Raw genomic sequence first — 12,651 nt, 5'->3', positions numbered from 1 at the left:
TGCCCACTGCAGTCTGCAGACAGTGAAGGCAGCCTGTGCCAACCTGTGCAGGCACTAAATTAAGAGGGTTAGGTTGCAATAACAAGACTTTCTCTTTCAGCTCATTCAGTTGAAACTGCTGGGGTCTGTTCACCATTGCTCTCTGCTGCACACATGAATCTGTCATCTGAAATCTGCAGTCACTTAGTCCTTTTCCAAAAGAAATTTCTGCAGGACATTTATAAACACTTATTTATTTATTTCTAGCTGTTTGATAAGTGTGGAGTTCTGTATGCCGCTGCTACTCCTTTTAGTGACTGAGTAACCGTATTACACAGAGGGATAACAACTTCTCTCACTTGGAGATCTCTGTGAGAAGCCAATAAGCACATTGGTAGAAGCCTCAGCCCAAACCAAAGATAATCTCACTAGCTGAAAAGCAAAAACTGTGTTTATGAAGAGGCTCCACTGGAAATTACTATACAAAAGGTCTGGAAAATCCAATGAGAAAATAAGAAGGACCAGACTGCAAATAAGTCCTGCAGCACAAGAGGATTTGAGGTGTGTATAGGCTGAAAAAGCACTTAAAAGCCAAAAGCAAAGAAACTGCTTCCTGCTGTTGGATTCTTGCTGCCTTTGGGCTGTTTGCACATTTTATAAGTGAACAGCATTACACCAAAGCGGCAAACAACTCCATCAGCTGTTGCCTCTCATAACTTACCCTGCTCTGAGCCCTGGGTTTTTAATCACTTAAGTCAAAAAGGGGCACCTGTCTTTCATTTCTTGCAGTGTCCTCCTGGAAATACTCCTCTAATCCTATTTCTATTTAATTTACTATCACATTCCAATAAATTAATTTAGAGAGACACATCTCTGTTCTGATAAGAAATAGGCTTCAGGAGTGAGGACATAAGTGAGAAACATATTAGGAGGACACAGAGTTCTCTGATTTTGTTTTTCTAAAGTGAAACGGATGATTTATGGCATAAATGACCATTTACAATAATTGTCACACATAAAATGAATTGAATCTATCTCCTACTAGGCTAAATAATATGTTTCCTTAGAGATTTTCTGAGCTGCCAAGAACAAAGCTATTTTAAAATTAATAGAGTAATCCAAGTATTACCTGGCACCCCCTATGCAAAGTTAAATTTAAATAAGTTTTCCTTTCAGTTGTATTAAATAGAAGATGTGTGACCAAATAAAGTGTTCCAAGGGAAAGATACAGAAAACAACCTCTGTGTGTGCCCTTGAATAAAGGACTAAATTTAGTTTATAAACAGTGATATGGAAAATGTCTGGACCCACTCTGATTCCAGTCCTGTGAGGACAACCTCTCGGGATGCAGAAAGAAGACGATGCTCCACCAGCATTATGACTCACTTAGCTCTCGAGGAAATCCATCTGAAAGCAAGTATTATGTGGGGATTTGTGAGAGAAAGCTCCTCACCCACTCCTGCCCCCACCAACACATGTACCTACTGTTAGGGAAAAATTCCCTGCTTGTCTCACATGCGAGAAGAAGTTCTAGCCCAGGACTTTGGGGACACTGCCACACTGACTAGGAAAGGTAGAAATTCTTTAACATTCATGTTAACTAGAGGCAGCCTCAGATGGTGATTCGCAGTCCACCCATAGATTTTCAACATCCCCTCTCCCCAGGTGGAAATTTCTGCTTCTGCACTGCCACCCAGTAGCAAACTGCACAACCTTGCTATTGAAAATGTGGCTGGTACTATTTTGGCAGCAAAAAATTATAACAGTGAAAGGTTTGCCATGACTGGAAAGGAATCAGCTGGGAACATTTTCAGGTACATGCAGAAAAAAACAGCTAAGTGTTTGCAGCTCTGGGGAAATGATGGCTCCTACACTAGTGAGTGCCAAACACCAAGCAGAGACACAAGGCCAGACTCAGTGGCTCTTCCGCAGATGTTTAAATGAAAGTAGCTGTGGCTAAACTCCAGCTCCTGATATAAGATTCAGGCATATTTACATCCTGGATACTCAGGGGAGGACGTGGTCCATGGTTCTCCCCCTGCAAATGGCTGACTCTGGCTTGTGTTCCCAGAGCAAGCTAACGTGTACCATGTTAGCCCAAATAAACAAATACTATTTTGTGTGGTTATTTAAGTAAAAAATATTGAAAATAATATGATGGTAGTGTGCAATAAGGAAATTTTTATACAACATGAAATTGAGAGTATGCCTTGTATGACTTGGGATATAGCAGGTGAGTGTACATGGACAACTGTTTGTTGTTTGAACATGCAAATGTACCAAAGGACGACATTTTCTGAGTACAAAAAGGCATCAGATACTGGGCATGGGCTTTTCTAAAGAAATTAGACAGTATTGTCGCATTGAGTTGCTTGAAGGAGAGACTGGCTTTCTCCAAGCAGAAATCATTTCAGATTCAGTGTCACAGCACATCTCTGTGCAGTGGCCCATGAGCTGGCCTGTAACCTGTTATGTTTGAATCAGTGTGACTGCTAAAGCTTCAGATAGGGAGGTTTTTTTCTTTTTCATGAGAAGGTGAACCAAAGTGTTGAGAAACTATAATGACATTTCAAAAAGGTAATTTCTATCCCTTGGACATTTGTTAAGGCACATGGTAATGCTCATTTGTATTAAAATCATTTGAAATGGATATATGTGGGGTGAAAGCATGTGACTGACAGTTTCTGCTTGAAGGAAACTTCACAGAAGGAACCTTGACCTTATCAGTTCACTCTAAGTAACACAAGTGTGCCATCCTGCAGGGCATATTGTAACTTCTAGCTTTAATTTATTGATGGTCTCAGCAGCTCAAGGCAGCTGCAAACCCAGTTTACCTGTCCAGCTAAAGTGGTTTTATGGCTGTTGTATACCTCTGGAGTCAGCAATGTGTACCACTAAATCAACCTCTGTCAATTTTACCAGGCTTTTTGAGAGAACAAAAAGAAGGATGCCATTGCTTTAATTCTTAACCTTTGGTATTTTCAAGAGCCTTTTGTCATTCTGAAACTGTGCCCAAATTCTTGAGCTTTAATGCAGGATTTATTACTGGTCTTTACTGTTTGGGATGTGTTGTGTGGTTTATTAAAATCCCTAGTTTGAGACAGCCACCTTGTATAAATCAAGCTATATAAATAAACCACCTTGTACCAGAGGAACATAATATTTAGGGTTTTTCCACAAGGGAAAATGTTCTAAGTGGGAATGTCAACTGGAAATGGAGTGTCTAATGTACCTTCAGGGCTTGAATGGATGTTCCCATTCTGTGCTGAATGTTTCCTCGTGCCTCAATTTAGTTTGTTTTGGAAGCCAAGAAGGATAAATCATAAAAAAACCCTCAGGGGATAACAAGATTTTTTCCAGACTGACCTTGGGCTGGTGGGAGCCAGAAACATGGAATGGGCAGTGTGTGGAATAGCTGTTCTGTTACAGCCCTACCAGGTTGTTTCATCCAGATCTACTGTTTGCACATGCTCCATTTCCCAAATACATGTTTGTCCCTACCTGGTAGCTCTGCATGACCCTTTCTTGTGAAGCTGATTTCCTTCTTACAACATTTGAATGCGCAGGCACCATCTGTATCTTTTAAACATCTACAGTCACCAAGAGCAGGGAGTTGGAAAGCAAGGACCATAAACCAGCAAGGAATTGTGCTTCTGAATCATCAAGATGAAGTAGATCACTGAGTTTCAACTTTTAAACATTTCATTCAGTCAGCTGCAACAACACTTCTGCAACTTATACCAGGGCTTTTTGTAATGGATTTACGGGACTTGTTCTTGACCAAACCTCAGTAACGTGTGGGTGATATTCTTGGCCATATGTGATGCTTCCTAAAAATTCTATCAAAATAGGGAATGTGGATTGCACATGGAAGCTCTTTTATTTACAGTTTAAACATGACTGCCTTTGAATTCGATCCCTGTGTCCTCATGGGATTTGCTATCCTCATGCTGCAGAAGCCAAAAACCATCTTTTGAAGAGGAGCAAACTCTGCTCCTTTCAGGAAGGGAGCAGTAAGTTTAGTCCCTGTAGAGACAGGAAAAGAGAAAAATGGGCTGGAAGTTTATTTATTCCATGCAGGAATGCCACAATATAATTTGTGGGATCTCCTGCATCAGCTGAACTGGGGTATATACAAAAAGGCTACACCTGTCTGCCACTGAAACGTGGTACCTTTGCTGTTTTCAAACTATACAGTCCTCTTACCTGTGGCTGTAGGGGAAAGATCCTTGAATGGTCATTCAGAAGAATTTACACGACTAGCAGTGCCTTCAACAGCTCTGCTGGGTGCAGCACTTTTGTGCTTGTTAATGTAATGACAAGGAAATGTGGAAACTTCAGCTGCAAACTGAAGCTCATTTCCATTTTTTAAAGCCAGAAATCTAGGTTTAGATGCCAGTCTCCAGAAGCTGCCAACAACAAAACAAAGCAGTTGGGGAATTGCTGCTCTTGTGTTTCAGGTGAGGAGTTGTAACTGACTTAGGTGCTTTACTTGAAAAAGCGTGCAATTATGCTAAAATTTTCCTCTTTCTAGTGCTGCTGCCTCTGCACTCATACCTCCTCATGCAGCTGAACCATAAGGTAATAATGAAAGGCATCTTTTAACTCTGTCAATACCATTGTTTATTTTATCTCTGCAGCTCACACTAGGTCTTTGAATGAAATATAAAAACAGCCTAGCTGTTATCAGCACAGGGCAGAAGCAGACAGGAAACTTATGGTATTACTCTGACTAATGCTGTGTCTTCATGCAGCTGAAGTGTAATGCTGGAAGGCACTGTGTGCCTCCATCACCCCTTCAACTCATCCTAAAAAAGAAAAGGAACTTCAAAGCATTCCTCATTTCCTTGGAGGTGCTCAGCACCACAGATTACTCAGCTGCAGCTGGACAGTCTGGCTTCTGCAGGTGACCTCTTCCTCCATGCTGTCAGTCAGACTCATCTGACCTTTTTAGCCAGAAGCTTTCCTAGAGTCACTCGAAGTTTCTGTCAGCTCAATTCAGGAGGTGCCACACACTGTACGAGTTTGTATATCAGCCACTGGCTTCTCCTAGCCCGAGTTCAAGCATTTAGATGTTGTGCAGCAGGAGCAGAAAGGGTAATACCACAGGCTGTCCATCAGCTTCTGCCCTGGACAGATAAGAGCAGCACTTTTCTAAACTGGCCTGAGACATTGCCATGACTCAGTTCAAAGTTGCAAAGATAAACCAAGCTACAGTGTTCTTGGAAAAATAAAGATCTTTGTAGAAGTCCCAGAAGCACCAAAAGACTGAAGCATTTGAAGAGAATAATAGTCTAATATTATTATTACTGTTATTATTATTGTTTCGTATTAAGCCTGTACTCCACAGCCTTCCTCTAGGACTGGAGGTGTTATGCTGGGCACTGGAAGTGTGTGACATGACGAGATAGCCTATGCTTTTAAAGGGCTTGCAGTCTAAGCAGCAGAGTGGGAAGAAGGAAAAGAGAGAGAGGAAGGTACAATTGAAAAGCTGATGTTTCAGGGCTCATCTGTGAACCAGTAGGGACATTCTTGGGCATACACTGAACAAAGTAGGGCACATCATCCTCCTAACACTGTAAGAAATTCTTCTCTAAATAATGTTTTTCTTCTTCATAAACCAAATACAGCCACTGGGATTTCTGTTTTAAAATGCAAATGGGACTGAAGCTCCCAGATTATGCTAGCTTTCCCCAGGAATCAGACTCCTAGCTGCTTTTATCCAAACAGGGCTGCATTATCACCCCCTGCTTCACAACTCCACTTCTGTCTTCACAGCACATCATCCCTTTCACAGTCTGAACATTGCCTCTCATGGAGAGACAGCATGGAGGGGAAGACACAAATGCTGAAAAAAACCCAACCAAAAAAAAACAAAAACAAACCAAAAAAAACCCAGCAAAACCAACAACCAAAGAAACAGCAGCTGTTTGATTTTGCTCAGACATTAGCAGCATTTGCAGAAGTCCCCAAGGAAATGGCTGAGTAGGTTGAATCAGACAGAGCATTCCAAGCAGAATGGACTTCATCCCCTTGCCTTACCATTCATGAGTAAGGAAAGGCAAGGATGCTGCACATGCTTCAGGGAAAGACAAAGTTTGCATGGCTGTGTGTTGACAGAGAAAACTCTAGCATTTGGCAATACTGTGACAGGACCTTTGCAGCTCTGAAGGGTAAACCACATCTCAGGCTGCCTCATATTGGTGTCTCTCAGGGCTTAGTTTGTTCCCACTGGTCATTGCCATTTGCATTGCCATGGAAAGTTTTTTTTAGCATTTAGACTACGTTGACTGTACGGACATTACAGGAAGAGAGGGAAAGACCCAATGAAAGATTAGTCTTAGACCTACTATAAAAGATTATCTTTCCTCCTAACACCAGAATTTCCCAACCTACACAGAAACCAGCACCAGAACACTTCTAATCCTCTACTGTGAAACTCTTAAGCCACTTCAGAAAAGAAAGACAGTATCATCTTGATCATAGTTCATAAAAGCCTTTACAAAGGTGGCAGAAACTAAGCAGTAAGTCTAGAGATCATTAGAAGGGGACAAGATCCAAGAATTTAAGGAGTTATGCTTTTGTGGCTACTATGTGTCATGTGACAGTTGGATGTCAACAAATGTATTCTGCCTGTGGCTGAGGTAATAAGCATATAGCTAAGATCACTGTAGCCACAGGTAGAACACAGGTCGATGTTTGTTTATTTTATTCTTGGAGATCAGGAATGTTGTTTTTCATTATTATGTTTAATCTCTTCTTTCTCTCATCCACCTTCAGGTATCTCCATGCCTGTACCCGTCTTTGGACTACAGGATAAATCCAAAGTGTTTAAGAATTGCAGCTGCTTACTTGCAGATGAGAATTTTGTTCTAGTAGGCTCTTTTGTGGCATTCTTCATCCCTCTAACCATCATGGTAGTCACTTACTTTTTAACCATCAAGTCGCTGCAGAAGGAAGCTATGCTATGTGTGAATGACGTCGGCCCAAAGACCAAGTTTGCTTCATTTAGCTTCCTCCCTCAGAGTTCCCTGTCCTCAGAAAAACTCTTTCAACGCTCCTTGAATAGAGACGTGGGGACTTCTGGGAGAAGAACCATGCAATCCATCAGCAACGAGCAGAAGGCTTCCAAGGTTCTTGGCATTGTCTTCTTCCTGTTTGTTGTGATGTGGTGTCCATTTTTCATCACCAATGTGATGGCTGTAATTTGCAAGGAGTCATGCAATGAAAAAGTCATTGGAGGACTTCTTAACATATTCGTTTGGATTGGTTACCTTTCTTCAGCTGTCAACCCACTCGTATATACACTGTTCAATAAAACCTACCGCTCAGCTTTCTCTCGTTACATTCAGTGTCGCTACAAGGAGGAGAAGAAACCTTTCCAGCTGATTTTAGTGAACACTATCCCGGCACTTGCGTATGATTCCAGCCAGCTCCAGCTAGCACAAATGAAGAGTTTGAAAAAGGAGGCAAAAATGATGGCTAAGGATTACTCAATGGTCACAATAGGAATACATCATTTGGATGGTACCTCCAAGGGAAGTATCAGCCCAGGCAACGAAAAGGTTAGTGGTGTGTGATGGCTGGCAGCTGCCATGACAACCACCGTACATTCACTGAAAATTTCACCTGGCTGGGAGAAGCTCTGACAGCTTAGGAAAATCAGCCCTGTTCAAGAGACCTTCCAATAACATCATATACTCCTCATATTACCCTGTGGATGAAAACCAGGGTTTTAATGGTATCAAATGTGCAATTTTTTTTCATACAGTACTTTGGCTGTTTTAAGCACAGGCTTTATTAAACTTATTTTTTTAATATTCTAAAGGATATATTTCTTAAAGAAAAAAATGCAATTTCTGGTACTATAATATGGGCTGTGAAGAAACCTACGCATTTCTTTTCTCTTTGCAAATGAAAGCTAAGCTGCCCTTTGATGTTCTTGCAGAGTAGGCTCCAGCTAGTTTGTCTTGCTAAAATAGAGTTTTGTTATCATTAACAGAATGAGAACTTTACCTAATTTTAAATAAAATGGTGGTTATTTTGCTAATATATATTTAAAATAAATTTTAAACTATTAAAGAAAATCTATTAAAACCGCTATAGATTAATTATATGAACATTTTGTTGACTGTTTTATGGCTATTTTTTCCATCTGAGTAAACATTCTGAAATGTCACTGGGCTTTTCTGCCATTTGTTCTGTATTTCAAATTAGGAATCTTCAGAGAGGAATTACGCTTAAATTATCCTTTGTTTATACCACCATTTGTAATCTTTATTTTGTGTATTGTACTTTATTTCCATTCAAAACTTTCATGTGTGCAGCTTAAAACTTGAAAGTAATATTTTCAAAAGTAATTATTTGGATTGATTCCCTGCTCCTTCCCACCAGTGTTGACAGGGAAGTAAAGTGAGAGAAGACTGGAAAACCAGGCACAACATTGCTAAATAATTTCAGGAACTATTCCAGGTCCATGCCTCTGTTCAATTCTAACAAAGGCTGATTTAAGTAGTGTCAGAGGAAGTTTTGTATGAGTAAAGCTTTCAGTAAAAGGTTGCATCAGATCCTCTCTCATTATTTCTCTTTGGTTTAAAAAGACTATTTTGAAGAATGTCCTCCTGGTTTTGTTTTAGGGTTTGTAGTGCCAGAATTATTAGAAAACTGTTAGTTGCTAAGAATTGTTTTCCCTAGTTTTGCTGTATTGCTGTTAAGGCAGATTGCTCAGGAATGGTCAGTAGCTTGCACTACTAGGACTCAGCCTTAATGAAATATGTATGGGCAAATGGGGCTCTCTTGAAAAATAACAGGACTTTTAAGTGTATTCCACCTGCATAGCTCTAAGGCCAGAATACATTCCATAAAGAACATAAAATCCATTGTTTGGCAGACATACCTAGTCATGAAACTCTTTTCTTTTGGGCATCACAGCCAATGTCACTGAAGCCCATGGGACTTTGCTGAAGAGGAGAAATATAAATGTTGCATTCACCGACAAAACTTAAATCCAAGCATTTGATTCATTCCATGAATTTTGCAGCCATAATTTCATCTCAGAACCAGGATGTATTCCAGTTTGTCTGGAGAAAACACTGCCTATACAGAAATCAAACTCCAATACCTTTATCAGTCCTTCTCTTGAAGTTTTCAGTTTTTACAGAACAATTAAATTTCCATTAAGTCAAAGAAAGAGAGAGACAGAAACTGAATCTGATTATAGCCTACCAGTTGGGAGTCTTTGGAAGAAGATTTTTAGCTTAAGACACTGATCTGTGGCAGACAAGGATTTAAAAGTTGGCTGGGTATTTGATTGATTTCAAAGAAACTGATTTTGTTGTTATATATATTGTATAACTAAATCTGCTGGTTTTATGAGCCCTTTCCTCTGACGTGGGATAGGCAGAGCCACCATGCACTGGTCACACAGGAGCTCTGCATGCCCATAGTGACACTGACTCATTCCACAGGCCTCAGCCTCCATGTCTGGTTCAAAGTGTCATGCTGTAGCCCCGTTGTAGTGATTCATGTCAATCATCTATCACCTCATGGCCATTAATGGCTTTCCGCCCAAAACTGGTAATTTAGGATCTCCTGATAAATCAAATGGTGTAAGGCTGTGCTGACCAGGTGGTTTATATGGTCTCCCTGGCTCTGGGTTCACTTGATCACCACAACCAAACTGAACAGCTTCAAGAGAAGGAAAAACAAACTCTCTGCTCCTACCTCCCTATGCACAAATCCTGCTCCCACACAACACTGTGTGAAGGGTGCCACACATACAAAGAAGGGATGTCAGGAGGAATCTGCTAACTGCAGTTGAGTATGAGGACTACCATAACAGTAGGCGGGAGCAGTGACTTTCCACAAGTTTCAGCAACTTTGATATGGATCCTAAATCTGGGGGTTTGAACTGAGGACAATGGCCAGCTCATATCCCACAGGCCAGCCAGGCAAGGGAAGGAACACTGATGGAATACAAGTGGTTGAGTTCATCCCATGAAACAGGTACTGAGGTACCTCCTTGTGTCCAGATGTCTCCACTTCATAACTGGGGTGATGGTTTTGAGGATTTACCCCTGGGAACAGGCACCTCAGGGAATAAGTAGGCAGTAGTAAAACCAGAGGTCTTTTGTGAATAGAGGTCTGAGGCTCAAGATCTGCCACCAAACCAGATCGCCTTGATATGATGACAGGGGATTGAAGGCCTTTAAACTTGTGTGTGAGAGCAGAGGAAACACAAAGGCTTCCACCAGTTGAGGGAATTGCCACATTTTGTGCCTGTCTTGATGCAAAGTTTCTCTGGCCTTGCAAGAGAAAGAAGTAGATGGGACCGACAGCTTTTGGGTCCTATTGCCCATTTGTGCCAGTGAGCAGAGCCTACCTGCGTACTGCATGATGAATATGGCACCCTGCACTTCTCCAGGGCTCAATTCCCCCCAAGACTCCTGAGGCTCCAGTTGCTGGTCTGCACAGTCTCCTTCACCAGCTTGCACTTGATAAACTGTTACTGAACATTTAACAATCACAGCTTATGCTCTCTGCTTACTGTCTGCATTTCACCCATGTGGCATAGCAGATCAGCCCGCCATTTCTCTTTCATTTCATCTTCTGTTCCTCTTTCACAATGTCAAATTGCTCAGGTTGCAAATACTGACAGGGAATACTTCACTACAATCAGAGAGGGTTTCAATTACTGGCTTGATGTTTCACTAGAAAATGACTCTGAACAATCATTTTTTTCCAGCTTATTAAAATAAAACCTATGCTTTGGACCTAAGAGGATTGACAGTATTTCTTTAATTGACAACCAGAGATAATATAACACTTATCTTTTGCTTAGAAGCAGGGATAACTGATGCCTGACATTTTGGTTCTGTGAGCACTCAGATAGGAGGTTTTATTGAGTGATCACCAGCTTTTGCCTAAGAGGCCTCTCAAAGCCAAGAATGCACAGCAGTTAAAGACCAATATCTCCAGCTCTTCATGGATATTTTGACAGTTTAGTGAGGCCTGATTCTGCCACCTTGCACCAAAATGTTAATGGATTTTTGTGCAGTTTGCCTTAGCGAGGATGACAGTCAGGATCTGAATTTGCTCTAGGCGCCATACCAGATCTGCAGGAGGTTGTTCATCAGTAGATAGCAATTAATAAACTCATGCTGCAGACAGATGACAAAGTTCAGCTGTTTTAAACCAGGATTTACAGCACTGGGCCCACGCTTGGGATGAACACCACAGTCTAGTATGACCAGCTTCAGAACAACACCTCCATCTTGCAAAAAAATGTGAGTGTTTCCATTACGCATCAGACTGGAATGGAAATTTTTATAAGTTTTCAGTTAAAAAGAAAAAAAGAGAAAACATTCATTCATACAGACTAGTTCAGAGGTTAGGGCCATCCCCTACCTCACAGGAAAAGCATGCTGAGTCTGTCATATCTGCATCCAAAAAAACCCACTTCATCTGAAAAAAAGTTTTAACCAACAATTTTTCAAGTAGATTGACATTTTATTACTGTTAAGACTGTATCTGAAAAATGTCCAAAGACATGAAGCTCACCATGTATCTCCTAAGCTGGTGTGCATCCTTTATACACTTCAGGGTAAAAATTCCTATGTATCTATCCCATCCAATCAACCATGCACTGTACTTATGTAATTATTACCAGACAGTGAGATGCATTCTATTTTGAATACCTATATGTTTGTTTATGTAAATACATAGAGAAAAACGTTTGTTGTATTTTGTAATGTTAATGTAAAATGGTGTTCCAATGCTTTATTGTTTTGTCAGATCCCACTGCTAGTAAAGCAGATTAAAATATTTAAATGCCATCAGTTGTTTTATAAACTGGAGGTTTGTCTTCAGTAGCTAATTTGGTTTGGTTTTATTTTTTCCATAAATACTCAGTACACTGTCTGCTGAAGGCTAAAGTAATTTTACATATTTTGCTGGACAAAAAGAAAGAACGTGTTGCAGAGTTTAACTGTCTCAGTAAACTGGTCCAAAATGAGCCATTGTAATCGTTCTCTTTTTTCAAGGACAGCCATTCTTCTACTGAAGTGGTATACTCTTTAGGTAACTACATAGTGCCAAAAACATTTCAATCTCAGAAACAGCACACTTGCAATAGTAATAAGCCAATTAAATTAGTTTCACTAAGAAGTAGGACTATAAGTTTAATATTAATAATCAGCTGTATTGGTTTGCATGACAAGGTTTTAGCAGTGGGGAAGATACAGGTATGGCTTCTTGTGAGAAGCTGCCGTAAGTTTCCCTCATGTCTGACACAGCCAGTGCCAGCTGGCTGCAGGATGGCCCCATAACTGGCCAAGGCCAAGTCCAGAAGCAACGTTGATAGCCCCTCTGGGATAACAGATTTAAGATGGGGCAGGGGTGGGGAGGGTGTGGAACTGCACCACTGAAGCCAGAGAGAGGAGTGAGAATATTTGAGAGAAACAGCCCTGCAGACATCAAGTCAGTGGGGAAGGAGTGGTAGGAAGTGTTCCAAGAGCCAGAGCAGAGAATCCCCTGCAGCCCGTGGTGCAGACCATGGTGAGGCAGCTGTGCCCCTGCAGCCCATGGGGGTTTATGGAGGAGCAGAGATCCACCCGTGGAGGACTCCATACCAGAGCAGGTGGATGCCTGAAAGAAGGCTATGACCTATGGGAA

The 12,651-nt window shown here is 41.1% G+C and overlaps 1 protein-coding gene across 3 annotated transcripts in view; it reads left to right on the top strand.

The window, feature by feature from the left end:
- The window catches only part of HTR2A (5-hydroxytryptamine receptor 2A), a 28,484-nt gene extending 16,516 nt beyond the window's left edge, over positions 1–11,968 (top strand). For all 3 annotated transcript variants that reach the window (XM_050333633.1, XM_050333632.1, XM_050333631.1), the window contains one exon: positions 6,760–11,968. In XM_050333633.1, coding sequence (XP_050189590.1) covers positions 6,760–7,559 — 800 coding nt within the window. In that variant the 3' untranslated portion in view covers positions 7,560–11,968. The remainder of the gene's footprint in view (positions 1–6,759) is intronic.
- Positions 11,969–12,651: the final 683 nt, after the last annotated feature.

This window comes from Myiozetetes cayanensis, unplaced genomic scaffold, assembly GCF_022539395.1.
Source record: "Myiozetetes cayanensis isolate MyiCay16 unplaced genomic scaffold, myiCay2020 scf5-8, whole genome shotgun sequence".
NCBI classification, from domain to species: domain Eukaryota; kingdom Metazoa; phylum Chordata; class Aves; order Passeriformes; family Tyrannidae; genus Myiozetetes; species Myiozetetes cayanensis.
Note: the sequence above shows the minus strand (reverse complement) of the source record. Positions and strands in the feature narration are given on the sequence as shown.